Source organism: Magnolia sinica, chromosome 10 (genome assembly GCF_029962835.1).
Source record: "Magnolia sinica isolate HGM2019 chromosome 10, MsV1, whole genome shotgun sequence".
NCBI classification, from domain to species: Eukaryota; Viridiplantae; Streptophyta; class Magnoliopsida; order Magnoliales; family Magnoliaceae; genus Magnolia; species Magnolia sinica.
Window position 1 is genome coordinate 34657436 of NC_080582.1, and position 15599 is coordinate 34673034.

Here is a 15599-nt window from a genome sequence, read left to right on the forward strand (position 1 = left end):
CAACCATGGGATTTTTACCCGATTCAGAAAAAAAAAAAAAAAAAACAGAAGAAGAAGAAGAAGAAAACCTGATTATCTTATTACCCATTCTAGGCGGGTCGGATATAGATATAACCACATCCATATTCACGTACCCGATCACATGCAAGGGCATTTTCATAATTTACTCACTATAGTGTTAAGTACTAATGTAAGATAAATTCTACATTGTTGCCTGACATTAACATGGATTATGGGGTTGATGTGTTGACCGTTGCTATTATTTATTTGATCTTTTGTCATGGTCAGTAAGCACTTGTTTGAATGTTTCGGGATTTGTTGCTCGATAATAGCTAATTACCTCATGGAATTCTATTTTCTATTTTCATGTTTTTATGTTATTTAACAAGGCATCTAACTTTCTTTGGCTTTTTAATTATTAGTCAGATACCCGAGTACCCAACTATCGACTTCTTTGGAAAATATCTGTCTGATCTACATCCAACTTCTTTGGAAAGTAGTAATGTCAGATAACAAGTACGGATTATTATAATGTCCAACCCATATTTGATAAAGAGATAGATTAGGAATTGGGATACATGGGCTTTGCCAATTTCCAGGCCAAGCCAGGTTAGGCGTGGGCCCATAGTATTTTCTGTGGTCTTGGGCCTCTGTGCTCTGCCCATGCCAACTATGAGCTGGTCTCAGGCCTAGGGCCTTTTAAGTGTCAGGTCAGGCCAGGCTCACCAAGCCCAGACCCAGCCAATTGCCACCCCTAGTGGATTTAGCGAGACGAAAAGAGATGAAAGTGATTAAAAAGAAAAACCATTATTGCAGATTTAAAAAAATCAATTTTTTAGGGCTTCTTTAAAACATTTACTAGGGAATTTTTATTTATTATTTATTATTATAATTATATATATATTTTTTCCATTTTCCATTTCTTAACAAAACATGGGTAAAAAAGATTTAATTGATTAGTAGTGTATCCAAACAGCCTCTTAGTCCCTGTTTGGTGGATGCCTAAAAATGAGGTTCGTCTCATTTTAGTTAACAGTAATTATGTATTAGAGATGCTGATCCATAATGTATTAGAGATGCTGATCCATAATACATAATGAGTTCATGTTAACAGTAATTATGTATTGGACATCAAGATCTCTAACATATAATTACTGTTAACTAAAATGTGATGAACTCATTTTTAGGAGCCTACAAAACAACCCCTCAGAATACTTTCTTGTAATAGAAAACTTAGAACCTGCAAGACAGATGAATAATCCAGGTATGTAGCAGCTAGCATATTCTTCATAAATGAAAATCAGTTTCCTTGTTACAATAGAAAGCTTAGGATTCAGTTCTGTCGCTAGCATTCCTTTTTATATGAGTCAACATCATTGAAGAGGATAGCACCATCGAAATTTACCTGAGTTCCACCTTTCAACTAATTACATAAAGAAAACTATAGACTGCGAATAACTCATGACGAGCAACAAAAGAATCTCCTCCCACTTTCTTGCATTCTATTTTGAAGATTTATTCCCGTAGGGCGAGAAGGACAAGCTTTTACTAGCTGCTTTGCTGAAAATGAGATTTTAAAAACATGCTCTTAGCATGATCGACCATCTTGGTTAAGTGTTTGCTAGATGTTTGCAAAGGATACATGAAATTACTTACCTATTTCGTAGAAGAGCTCGTTAACGTTTTGTGATGTTTTTGCAGATGTTTCGATAAAAAATAATCCATTTTCTTGAGCATATAGCTCGCCTTCCTGCAACAACCAATGAAGGGATGAAACGGAAAGAACCAATTGATAAAAAGAAAGAAAAATACACAAGAAAACAAAGAAGATAGAAATTAATTTCACAATTTCAGGAAAGTAGCAAGGTTCTATTGACAAGCAATTCAAAGCCACCTGATCTTTGGAACTAGGGCAGACAATGAGCCGGACCTCGACTGAGCAAAAGCAAGGTTTTTTTAGGATACAATGCCTGAGTTTAGAAAGCCAATAATAGATAGTTTGGGATGATTTTGATAGCCACCTCAATCATAGGTTATCTTGATGGATAGGTAACAAGCCTTTTTTCTATCCATGCATCACTAACATCACCTTAAGGTTCTTTTGAGCATGGTTTAAAGTTCAATAACGTTGGCTGATATATCAGCCAATATTTTGGGTATTGCACCTTGGGAAACGAAACCCCCTGTAATGCATATTCTACAAATTATCAACAAAAAGATCATCAAAATCTACCTATATATCGGGATATTGAAAATATAATGATATATCTGCACGCTTTTAGTTACAAGTTCACAACGTCACAATTCAAACTTGGGATATTTCACAAATTTCGACAGAAACAAACACAAGTCACCACACACACAAATCCCTTCCATGGAAGAAATATGAGAAATAGATTTCAACCACAATTGTTCATTTTGCCTGTATTGTATGGCATTTGAACAATAAGGACTCACTTCGGATACAATTGCATAATTTACGGCCAAAAATGCATCCTTTGGTCTCTTGAACAACCGAAACTATTATGAAAAGTTCTTATTGTAATGCTTTTAGTAGTAAGTGTGTAAGCATGTCTTTTAACATCTCGTCATGTTTTACTAAAGAATTCCACCATTTTCCTAAAGCTTCCCCAAAGTTTTCCCCAGCAAAACTTTACACCATATCGAAACATTTCCCGATAATTCCCTGCTTAATTTCCCATTGTGAAAGATGCAAAACTTTATTCGAAACTAACATTCAAAACCTTGATTTTGAGTAATGGGGGACTAAAAGCATGTCATCCAAAGAATATTTCAGATAACAACCCCTCTTTGAAGATAGCATTATCTGCTTCTCAACACTCAAAATTTTTTGTCATAAATTAATCATGCACATTTTAAATTCATTTGCTGATCTACCTTATCAATAAGAATGGCTAGTGATGGGGGCAAGGACCAAGAGGAGAGTGGGTTCAGGCCAGGAGGAGGGGGTTTCTGATTGAGAGATCCATGTGCTGAAAAAGGTGTGAGAGAAGATAAGATTTTTGAGAGAAGCTTTCTGGTGCGTTAGGGCAACAATCCCCCCACACCTTTTATTATAAGGCTAAGAATACAGAAACATACTCCGCAGAAGCATACAACACTGTACACACACACACACACACACACCCAAAAAGACACAAATATACACACATCTATTTCTCTACTCCCCCTCAAGTTAGAGCATAGATATTGATCATGCCCAACTTGCTAGTGATATGAAGAAGAGCATCCTGACTAAGAGACTTGGTAAGAACGTTGGTCAACTGGTCCCCAGTGAAAACAAATGGAGTCGCAATTATCTTGTTAGCAACTTTCTCCCGAATGAAATGACAATTAATCTCAATGTGCTTCTTGAGCTCATGGAACACCAGATTACTAGCAATATGAATGGCAGCTTGATTATCACAATGTAAAGGAATGGGACTTGGGGGATTACAATTGAGTTCCTATAAAAGGGTTTGAAGCCAAATAAGTTCATATGTTGCATAAGCCATTGCCCAATACTCGACTTCAACAGAAGATTGTGCTACGACAAATTGTTTCTTACTCTTTCTGGTGACAAGGTTGCCATTACAATACAAAGATATAGATCATCAATCATGTAAACTTTCAGCACAATCAGCGTCAAATTAACTAGATAGATGAAGGTGGCCATGTTGTTGAAATGGTAAACCTTTGCTTGGGGAAGATTTTAGAAGCCGAAGAATATGATATATTGCTGTCAAATGTGCGGCACAAGGAGCATATATGAATTGACTTACAACACCCACAACATAGGAAAGATCCAGCTGAGTAATGGTGAGATAAACGGAGTGGGAGTATCATCTAGACTAGACACTGAAAGGGGTATCGAGTTAGACTACAGAGGCTCCCCCTGACTAGTAAGAGGATTATGTAGAGATTTCCCTTCATTAGAACATTTTGGAATGTCTTCAAAGCATGTCACATCAGCGGATACATATTTCTTATCAGTATGAAGATCATAACATTTATACCCCTTTTATGATCGAGAGTAACCTAAGAGACACTTAATGGCCCGAGGACTTAACTTGTCATTACTACCATCAAGTATCTGAACAAAACATGTACATCCGAAAATCTTAAGGGGTAAAAGAAAGGGTTTATCATGTGGATGCAAAATTTCGAATGAAGACTTGTGTGATAATATTCGAGAGGGAATGAGATTAATTAGAAACACAATAGTAGTCAAGACATCATCCAAAAAATGTTTAGAAAGATTCGTACCAAGTAATAGAGCACGGGTGACTTCAAGATAGTGATGGTTCTTTCGCTTAGCCAAAAAGTTTTGTTGAAGGGTTCGTGGATATGAAGTATGGGATAATATCCCATGGTCTTGCAAAACAAATGACAAACGCATGGAAGGAGAAAGCTTGATGGAACCAATTCCAAACATAGGAGTTTAATTTCCTTCAGCAGCAGTAACAAAATGTGATGGATTGGAAGGAAGATAAGATCTAAATAGATGAGACTTACCAGTCATATGAGAAGTGGTTCTAGAGTCAATGACCCAAGGAGAAGAAGAAGACGACACATGAAGAGTAGTGCCTAACAAGACTATTGTGGCTCTGGAAGTGTTGGGAGCATCTCGAACATGAAGTCACACCAATGTATTGTAGGCCTCACGAGACAAAAGAACATACTCACCCATGGAAGACTACTCCAATGCAGTCAGTTGTGGAGTCTTCTCGGAGCTGGTAGAGGAACTGCTAACGACGGACACGCTAGCCCAAGATGGATGACCAACAAGATCCCAGCATCTCTCAACAAAATGATTTGTGCCTCCACAATGTGTACAGGTACGAAGTCCGACATGTCCACGTCTGCGTCCATGACTACCATGGTTGCCACGATCAGTGTCACCACCTTGCCTTCACAAATCAATCCACTCTCATGTCCACATCATTGCACACTCCACACTGGAGCTCTAGAACTATGGGTAAAGGAAGGCCAGTCCCTAGTAGCATATGCAGATCGATTAGGCAGAATGAATGTGGAGGTGGATGAGGTATCAACCCTCTAACACATCATAGATAGCCGTTAGAGGAGCAAGAGGGTCCACGACTATAATCTGCTTTCGAACACTATAATAATCAGAGTTGAGACTAGAGAGAAACTGCATTATTCGAGTTTCTTCATGCTGCTTCCATGCATGTTCATAGTTCAATGTACAAAGGGAAGGGAGAGGATGATAGAGATCCAACTCACCCCACACACCCCGAAGAGCTGAAAAATACTCCTTCAGGGATCTTGAATCATGTTGAAATTTTTCAATGTCTGAGATCAAATGAAAGATTCTGGATAACATTCTGGGCTTTTGAATACATATCATGAAGGGTGTCCCATATCCTTTTTGCTAAGTTAAGGAACATGACAAAATTGCTTAAAACAGATTCCATGCTGTTAAGTAGCCAAGCCATGACTTGGTAGTTCTCATTGATCCAAGTCTTGAAATTTTCGTCTGTAGAATCTGGTGCTTCATCCAAGATATAAAAGCCTATTTCATCCCCCCCCAAAAATAGCTTCACAGATTGAGCCCATTGCAAGTAGTTATTACCATTCAACTTTACTGTTGTGATTGACAAGGGATGGGATTCCGAAGATCTCAAACCAAAGCTCGAACTCATATTGTCCTCCATAATGGCACACAAAGACAAATCCAAAGGGCAGATCACTCAAAGTGAAGCACAAGGGGCATAAACAAAAATAATTTCAAAACCAAGATCCAGATGATGGCCTAGAGTTCCAGAAGCAATAAGGACCAAGAGATGTTTGAAACAAGCATCAAATGCAGGGGCATTTTCACATCGGGCTCGAGTAGGGTAGCTCGTGGGATGCAGGGACACACTTGGGGTGGATGACCCATGTGATTTGGGGCCCATGGGGGAGGTCTTGTGTTCGAGACTCCTCACCGAGGGGTGATTAATGCACATTTCACACAGGGCTCGAGCGGGGCAACCTGTGGGATACAGGGACACTCGGGGTGGGCGGCCCATGTGATTTGGGGCTCACGAGCCCACGAGAGGGGTTCGGCCGAGGTCCTACACATGAGATGTGGGGCTTGGGCTATGAGATAAAGGGATTAATTTGCCATACTCTAACAGTTCGAGCTTTTAGAGCAAGTGGTTAATTGTCCTGCATCACCAACACTTCATAAGAGAAGACTAAGCACCATAGTATACATCATGAGCTTTGGTGTATGTTCAGACCCACCAGGGCCTAAAACCGACACTATTGGGTCCACATTTTAGCATCACAATCCCACCAAATCCACTCCTCATTCTAAATAGCATTCTTGAGTAGATAAAGATAATGGATTGACCCACTATGTGAAGAGAAGCACGAAAAACAATTATCAATTTGAGGAGAATTGATGATAATTAGAAATTTGGGGGTGTTCCGCCGAATGTGAAAACTGGATCAAACATACCTCAAATGATCTTAAAAAATCTTGCAAAAATCACCATAAATCTTTTAAAATCAAGATGTTTTAAACCATGTCCTTCCCGATCAAAAACAGGCCATATAGGCCATACATATGCTAACGTTAGCCGTACGGTTGTTGACGTTGGTAGATTCTTGTGGAACCAATCAACTCGAAGATTTATGCTCTGATACCAAGTTGGTTTTGAGGTTTTAGTAAGTGAAATGAAGAAGAAAAGGAGAAGAGAAAGAGAAATGTGTGGGAGCAGTGTTTTAAGTATCGACGATATTGGTCGATATATCCCACAATGTCTTGTATCCCACTTGTGTGGTACGAAATGCAAAAGTAGTGGGATATATCCCACATGTTCGATCCAGTGAGCATTTTTTTTTTTTTTTCGATCCTTTTTTTCTTCTTCTGCAAATCATGTTAAATCAGTATCAAATTGTTACAATTTGAATGAAAAATCATGGATTGGGAGCTTCAATTTCGAGAATTGGAGGAGATGGGTCGAGTTGTGGAAAATTAAAAATAAAAATAAAATCAAACATATATGTAACCTAATGTAGTAATTCTTCATTTGCTTTTGAATGCATTGCTTGTGTTTTCACACGTCTTCTTACATTTATCAATTATATGATAGACTTTGAATATACTTGCATCAATTTAGTTAGACAACGCATGGATTAGGACCTTATACAAAGAAAACCTATTATGTGCGCTTGTTTTTTTTTTTTTTTTTGTAATGTTTTGATTTATAAGTGTATTGATGCCTTTTTTAACAATCACTGAAGCTTCATTGAAAAACTTGACCAATTTCCCAATGCTTCCCCATGTTTCCAACAACAACGATACATTATGCGATACAACCGATATATCCCATGCAAAAACCGATACATATCCATATCCCAAGGGTGTGATACGTAACGCAATACCGATATTTCGAACACTGTGGGAGAAGATAAGAGTTTTGAGAGAGAAACTTTTTGGTGTGTTAAGGCAACAATTCCCCACATGTTTTATTCTAAGGCTAAGAATACAGAAACATACTCAGCAGGCGCATACAACACTACACACACACACACGCGCGCGCGCGCGCATACAACACTATGCAGAGGGCAAAAACAGCTCAAAATCATTCGTCTCTCTAGAAGGGGGAAAAGGAATGAGAAAAGGAAGCCCATTCAGGGAAGGCAGCAAGCGGAAAGGGCTTGAAGGCTGGCAATGGGGAGAATCGAGTAGGGACCTCTGAATCTTTCTAAGAGTAGTTGCAAATGGTCTTCTTAATTGACGGGGCGCTTCGTGAAAGGGACCAAGAGAGGAAGGTGGAGAAGCTCTAATGGATGGAAGATAGGTGTGGAAAAGAGGCTCGTCAAGGGTCCCAGTGGTGAGAGCCCACCCAAAGATGCTCGAAAATGTTTGGAAGGTGCTCCAATGGAGTGTGATGATGACAATGAAAACAGGAGCCTCAATCACAGGGATGGGTGAGGGCCTTAAATAGTGTTGTGGCCAAAAGATAAAAGATGGAGTCATCAAGCTTTTAAGTGAGAAGTAATGTGGATCTTGCTTCGGCCTTAAGCAATTGTTGATAGGATCGTTAGGAACATCTTCAGAGATGGTCTAGTCCACTTGATCTGCCAGTGAGAATAGTGGTCGGCTCTCGGATGGGAGGAGATATGGATCTTGATTTGGGGTCTCCTGGTGGAATTTTGGTTTTGTGATGTTTTTACAATAGTGGGTTTGTGCTATAGGGAATTGGTCGCCATCGACCCTCTACATCAGGAGGAAATAGTAATTGTCATTACTAGAGAAGGTGGCCACTCCTATTGACAATATAAAGTTGTTCGTGCTAGTGGAGTGAGAATCAACTGGAGGTGTTTAAGATTTGGCACATTCTGGGAGGAAAGGTGGGGATATTGTAGCGAATGAGTGTGGAGGCAGAGAAGCTGTGGTTGAAGATGAAGGTGAATGGCTTCAGTGGTCCGACAAACCATCAATTTGGTCTTTGGACACGTGTAATGAGCTTGCTGGCGTGTAAGGTCTAGGTAAAAAGTCAATGGCGCCTTGACTGCCTCATGTAAAAACTAGTGCTGTAAATAGCTTACACTATGTAGTGTGTAGCTTACTCTTAATGCTACATAGCTCGTGAAAGAGCTTAAGTTGTGTAGCCTACGCTACATAGCTTACATTAAAAATGATTTCTCACTAAAATATTAAAATTAATTAATGCTTTTAATTATTTGTTACGTCTTTCCATTTTTAATAAAAATTAGCTAATCTTTTCAATGATTTTAGTAAAATAATAGAAGTAATAGTATTAAATCAGGTCCGTTATTCTTTCTTTATTTTTATACTTATAGATATTTCTAGATCGTGGGCCCTTTCTTTGGACCATGGGTCATCTCTTATTCTCCTCTTATTTCTCTTATTATTTTTATTTAGTTTATTTTTCCTCTTTTGCCCTTAGTTCCAATGGTATTTATGTAATTTGGGACATCACTTAATATCATGGTGTGCCGTAAAGGCCGTTACGTAAAGGTAACGGTGGCAACTGTTACACGTTACGGGGTAGTAACGGCCGTTATGGAAAAAAAACGACCTGTAATTGCTGTTAACAGCACGTTACATCTCTTATTAAGACCATAATAGCCTTATAATGGTCTATTACGGGACATATACATGTTTTTTATATTTTTTAATCAACATTATTGAACAAATATAGGTTTTTTGGGAGTTTTTTCAATAAATTAAAAAAAAAGAGAGAGAGAGACTGTAACGGCCGTTATAGGGCCATAACAGCCGTTATGCCTTGTATCGTAAAGGTAATGGTGGTGGCCGTTACGGAACACCATGCTTAATATAAATAAGAAGAGGGCTAGGTGTCCAGCCCTAACTAGATTTTCTCTCCAAAAGGCTTTTTTTTTTTTCTCTTTAAAATGGTACCATAGCAAAAAGGCTCCTAGGGTTTTCTCCTCATCCTCTCTTCTTAAACTCCTTTCTCTGTGTGATCTCGTTACCAAAGAAAAGATGGATGAAGCTCTAGAGGTGCAGGAGCCACCACTAACGACAATTTGTTAGAGGAAGTTTTGGAGGTTCTTCCTTTACAAGTATCCTTTGAAAGCCATTAAGAAGCTGGGAGTAGTTTGAGGGTGGTGAGACTGTGATTGTGACACCTATTCGTGGGGAGGATGGAAGTCATGTTTCCATGGCTAGGGGTATGCATGGGATTGAGGAGGCTATTGGGCACATAGGCAAGATGGTTGGAGTCACTCTCGGGGACAGCGAGGAAGACTTTATAGCCCTCTTCCAGTTTGTGGGAAAGAGAGAAAATGAAAAAGTTCAAGAATCTAATCAGCATAAGATTCTTAAAATTTAAATTGGCAATGGGGAAGAGAGAACTGAATAATCTTGCATCTTCTGTTAACTGTGAGGTACGTACCTCTTCCAAAGATGGGGAATAAGGCAGAGAGATCGAGATGGTTTCTTGATGAAGATTATTAGTTGGAATGTGAGGGACTTGGTGATGTGGGCTTATCTTGGTGTGATTTTAATGATGCATCATATATTCGCGTTGGGATGGGGTTATGAGATGTAGAATGACCATAAGGTGGGGCCCACTGTGGGACCATGCGATTCAGGGACCCGTGTGAGACGGGGATTACCTATGGGAAGGTCTTGCCTGGGTTTGTCTAGAGGGCTTGCATATAGGGATAAATCGGTCCTTCCCCATAAGCTCTAGAGCTTTTGGTGCACTGGTCGGCTGTCCATTATCAAAATGTTATCAGAGCAGGAGCCCAGTGTTCGAGTCTCCTCACCAGCATGGGTGGATGATATGGGGGCATTTTGGTGTGATTCCAAGAATACATCGTATCTCCACGCCGGGGTGGGTGGCCTAAGAGGTGGGGTCTGTGAGATGCAGAATGGCCACAAGGTGGGGCTCACTATGGGACTATGCGATTCGGGGACCCGTGCGAAGGGGGGGTTGCCCACGGGGAAGTCTCGCCTGGGTTTGTTTGGGAGGGCCTGCATATAGGGATAAACCGGTCCTTCCCCATCAAATCTAGAGCTTTTGGTGCGCTAGTCGGTTGTCCTCAAATGAGGCTCCAAAAGGTTCAAGGCTCAAATCATTTCTCTAGAGGAAACTAAAATGCAGTCAATGAATAAAAGAGTTGTTAATATAGTTTGGAGAGGAAGGTTGAAGGATTGGGTGTCTTTCGACGTGGTGGGTTCTGTAGGAGGCATAGTGGTGATTTGGGACACCAATGTTTGGGCAAGAGAAGATGGGTGGATGGTTAGTTTTTTGCTTGTGTTACTAAGGGATTTAGCTTCTGGTTTCATATGGGTCTTCATGGAAGTGTATGGCCTAAATATTCCAAGTCTGGGTGGTGAATTTTGGGATGAGTTGGTTGTGGCTCATAGAAGGTGGGGGTTGCCTTGGTGTCTTGGAAGGGATTTTAATGTGGTCAGGTTCTCGTTTTAGAAAATTGACGGGTAGCACATCACTCGCAGCATGAGGTAGTTCTCAAATAGGTTTAATAAAAATGAGCTTGTGGACATTCCATTGGGGGATATCAAATTTTCTTACTCTAATGGGCAATAAAAGAATATTATATCCAAGCTTGATCGATTTTTTGTTTCATCAGAATGCATGGTTCTAAATATCGATATTAGGGAGCATATTGGCTTGGCTAAAAATGATACGATATAGTGTCATGTATCGGTATTGAGCCCGTATCGACCCATATCATACTGATTTTTTATTTTTTATTTTTTTGTAGCTAGAGATAAATACGAAAAAAATATTAAAGAAAGGAAAAAATTGAGATATCTAAGAATCTATCCTATTTTTAACCTTGTATTTAATGGTGTATCAGACCATTCTTTGGTACGAATGCTTTATGTTAGGTTGACCAACTATAAGCAGCGGCGTTGATTTTTTTTTTTTTTTTGTCCAACTTTAATAATGATAAAATAAATGGCAAAAAAATTGCAAAAAAAAAAAAAAAAAGATTAAAAAAATTAAGTGGTGAAAATGAATGTATTCATCTCTACCATTTCATCCACATTTTATTTTTTCTCAAATTGATTTAAAAAAAAAAAACCAAAAAGTTATGAAATGGTAAAAAATACATAAAGGGTAGATCTAGATGGTTGAAAACAAAATCACAGCTCATAGATAGTTTAAACAACAATAATTTTTCATTTTTCCAATTTGATTTTTGAAAAGTAAAATAAAATTTTTGAAAATTGGCAAAAATATGTTAAAAATAAAATTACACCTTATAAAATGTAATTCTATGTTCAAAGAATTTAAATCTATATTTAAACAACATAGATCTATCATTCTTTCAGATAATGAATTTTTTATTTTTTTTTCTACGTATAAACATAAATTTTTATTCAAAAGCCACTAAACTGAGCAGAAAAAAATACATTCGAAAACATTACAAAGAAGGCAAGGATGACACTACATCCACATTTACATGTTTTGCACAGATATCCATTCCAACACATTCCATTTGGATTTTCAAACTACTTCCTCACAAGATCCTCTCTCATTAAGAAAGCACCGTTGTTGCGCTCACCCCATATATTCCATAAAACCGCTGTTATGACCATGCATCATGCTGCGAGCTCATCCTTTGGAAACTTTTTACCATGCCAAGCCTTTAAAATGTCTTCAATAAATTGGGGCATAACCCAGGACACTTCAAAACATGCTAAAATAACGGAACGCATTTTACTCGCAAAGAAACAATGAATGAGGAGATGGTTTATTGATTCCGCCTCATTCATACAAGCAAGGCAAATGCCAAGAGGTATCATATCCCTTTTCTGCAAATTGTCAATAGTTAGGACTCTCTTCCTCCCCACCATCCAAACGAAGGCGGCCTTAGAAGGGGCTCCATGATACCAAATGCTATGAAAGAAATCCCATCTAGCAGGTGTAGAAGAGTTTCGAATTTGCTGGAAAAAAGACTGAACTGAGAATTTTCCAGATGGGCCGATACGCCACACCAAAGAGTCCATAGATCCGAGAAGTGTGAAAATTGCGAAGACGCTTCAATAACTTTACAAAATCAGCCACGTCTTCATCTGTGAGATCTCTACGACATGAAGGACACCAAATTCTGCTCTCTCCATTGGATGAAAAACAGCTAGCTACTATTATATTTTTCGATGGTGCTAAGTTAGCCAAAGCTGGAAATTCCACCTCCATTGAAACCTAGCCACACCATCTATTCTACCAAAAATGAATCCGGTTCTTGTCACCAAGAGAGTATGCCACCCTGGTTTTAAATGCGGGCCCAATTGAACTTATGGCCTTTCATATACCTGAAGCATGGTAACATGATGAACTCTTAATTTCCCACCCACCCCGGTTGGACACTATATTTCAAAGCTATGACTTCCCTCCACAACCTTCGTTCTTCGGAGCCAAATCTTCAATGCCATTTCCCGAGCAAAGCCACATTCATCGATAGGACCCTCATACCTGCATCACCTTTAGAGAATAGTTTGCACACCTCTTCCCAATTTAAAAGGTGAAACTTTGTTTTCCTTTGGCCCCTCTCCGTGAAAAAGCCACACCTTAGTTTCTCTAGCCTGTCCAAAATTGACTTCGGACACTTGAACAAAGACATAAAAATAGAGGGGGAGATAAGAGAGAACCGCTTTGATAAGTGTGATTCGCCCTCCAATTGATAGGTGACAACTCTTCCATGAAGATAACTTCCTCTCGAATCTTTCAATCACCTTGCTCCATAGATGAGTTGCCAGTTTCCCTAAGCATAATGGAAGACCTAAATAGGATGAGGGGAAAGACCTAGTTCTACATCCGAAAACTTTTGCGAACTGCCGGACTTCCTCATTAGATAAATCAATACCAAGCATCTCACTTTTGCTAACAACTTATCTTGAAGCTGGAGACTTCCTCAAAGCACCCCAAAATTTTTCTTATATTGTCAACCATTGACACCTCCGCATCACAAAATAAAATCGTATCATCTGCATATTGTTAGTGAGATATCGCAAGTAGCAACCCCTTCACGTGAACCTCTGACGCCAAAAATGAGGCCCACCTCTTGCCTGTTTGATAACATTCTGCTAAGGGTTTCCGCTACCATTACGAACAGAAATTTTGGAAAAAGAAAAAACAGAAAATTTCAGAAATTACCTAAAAAGTGGCAAAAATGGCCCAAAAATACAAAAAATAATTTAAATCCCTTGAGCACTTTTTTCGCTTTTGCGAGCTTTCTAATAAAGTTTATGATATCTCTCAAAAAATAAAAAATAAAAATAAATAAATAAAATTGCCCTCACGTATTACAATAAGCTTTCTACGCATATACTAATGCGGATCAAGAAAGGGGTCCACTAATCAAAGAAGCTAGGTGGGTCGTACAATGATATGGATCACATAACAATCATCTTAGGTGTGTTGTACAACCGTACAAGACATTTTCATCTACATCAACACTCTCAAACACCTAAATTGGCTCGCACTTCCTCTCAAAACTTGATGCAGCCAACATGCTACTATATTTAACAAATAACATTCTTGATTCTACTAAGGTCTTTTCAAACTTGTATTGCACAATTTCACATGTAAATCTTAAAAGGGAGAAAGGCTAGTGGAGCCAACCCCTGGTGAAACATGGATCGAAGATCAATCATTTTATGATTAAAGGCCAGTTAAAAAAAAAAAAAAACAGATATACAAAGAATAAATACACACACACACACACATATATATATAACTACTATTCCATACAGGACAAACAATAAAGCAAACAAATACGAATTCATCTCTTAATACCATGTCCTAGCACTAGATGCAAACAATCATCAATCAATCAGCTGAAGAAATGATTGGGTAGGATCCCTCCAAACCAGGCCATTTGCATTCAATCCCTCATCTAAGCCTTATTCAACCCCTTCACTTCCTCCTCCAGTTAAAATTTGAAGCCCACATATCCCACATATAACACCATCTTTATCTTCCTACACTAGCCTCATACATCGAAACTCTGCAAAAACTAACATTAGCAAGCCACTCAATACCATTCAACACCCAAAGAAGAAGAAATCCTTGCAAACAACTTTATATGTGACTAGAATTATACTTGGGGAGCGGAAAAGATCATCGGCCAGTTATTTATTTGATAATCATTATGGAGCTCTTTAGTGACAACCCACTAAGGTGGTTTCTACTTCCTACTTACTAGCATTTGCTAGAACGCAAACTATAATATGGAGAACTAAAAGCTGAAAAGAACACAGAAAACTATGAAATTATGAACTGCACCAACATAAAGACCACAAATCAAGAAGAGTTCAGTAATACCTTAGTATCCACCTTTCTTTTTTCTTCCAAGTCAGCCTTGTTTGCTACTAACACCATCACCAAACTTGGATTTCCTGAAATAGTGTTAGGCTGAAAATTAGTGAGATGTGTGGTGAGCTAAAATATGCATAAAGTGCATCTAAACAACATTAACATTGTGACATTAACATATTTTACAACATGCATTTCTGTTTCATACCAAAAAAGCATCCACGATTGTAAATGAAGATTTCCCCTTTCCCAACTAATAATTGTCAACTTCTCATGGTTTCAAGCTAGGTGCCAATCCCTCATTGATGAGTATTTGCAACCAGCGCGGACCAAGTGCAAAAACTATGGAAATTTGAACTAGAAAACGGGATCAAAACAAGAACTCGAAAACTGGAATTTGAAGAGAGAAATTGGTTACCGGACTAAATCAAACCCATATCCTAGACCTTGTATATATAGAGGTTTAGGTGCCTGTTTAAGAGAACCTTCAACCCTGGCAACTGCTTTGACCGTTCAACCAACCTTCAAGTCTCACTGACAAGTCAACCAGTCCAATGGTCCACATAAGTATCACCCAGGAACCACCATGTTACCCAATGGTCCTAGTGTCAGCTTTACTGTATACTTTAGATAGTGTATCTTCACTGGGTAATTGTCTCACATAGCTATGTCTTAACCCCATGCATCTAGATTTTCCATTGTTTACTTTACCATATTCTTTAGATAGTGTATCTTCACTATTGCAATGCAAAGATATTGCTCGCATCAGCTTAGGCCAAAGAGGATTTTCTAATAATG

The 15599-nt window shown here is 38.7% G+C and overlaps 1 protein-coding gene across 4 annotated transcripts in view; it reads right to left on the reverse strand.

Annotated features, from left to right (window-relative positions):
* Positions 1–1206: 1206 nt before the first annotated feature.
* LOC131258284 (ras-related protein RHN1-like) overlaps positions 1207–15599 on the reverse strand; it is an 81549-nt gene continuing 67156 nt past the window's right edge. For all 4 annotated transcript variants that reach the window (XM_058259504.1, XM_058259506.1, XM_058259507.1 and 1 more), the window contains 3 exons: positions 14811–14884; positions 1657–1750; positions 1207–1560 (listed from right to left, as the gene is read on the reverse strand). In XM_058259504.1, coding sequence (XP_058115487.1) covers positions 1460–1560; positions 1657–1750; positions 14811–14884 — 269 coding nt within the window. In that variant the 3' untranslated portion in view covers positions 1207–1459. The remainder of the gene's footprint in view (positions 1561–1656; positions 1751–14810; positions 14885–15599) is intronic.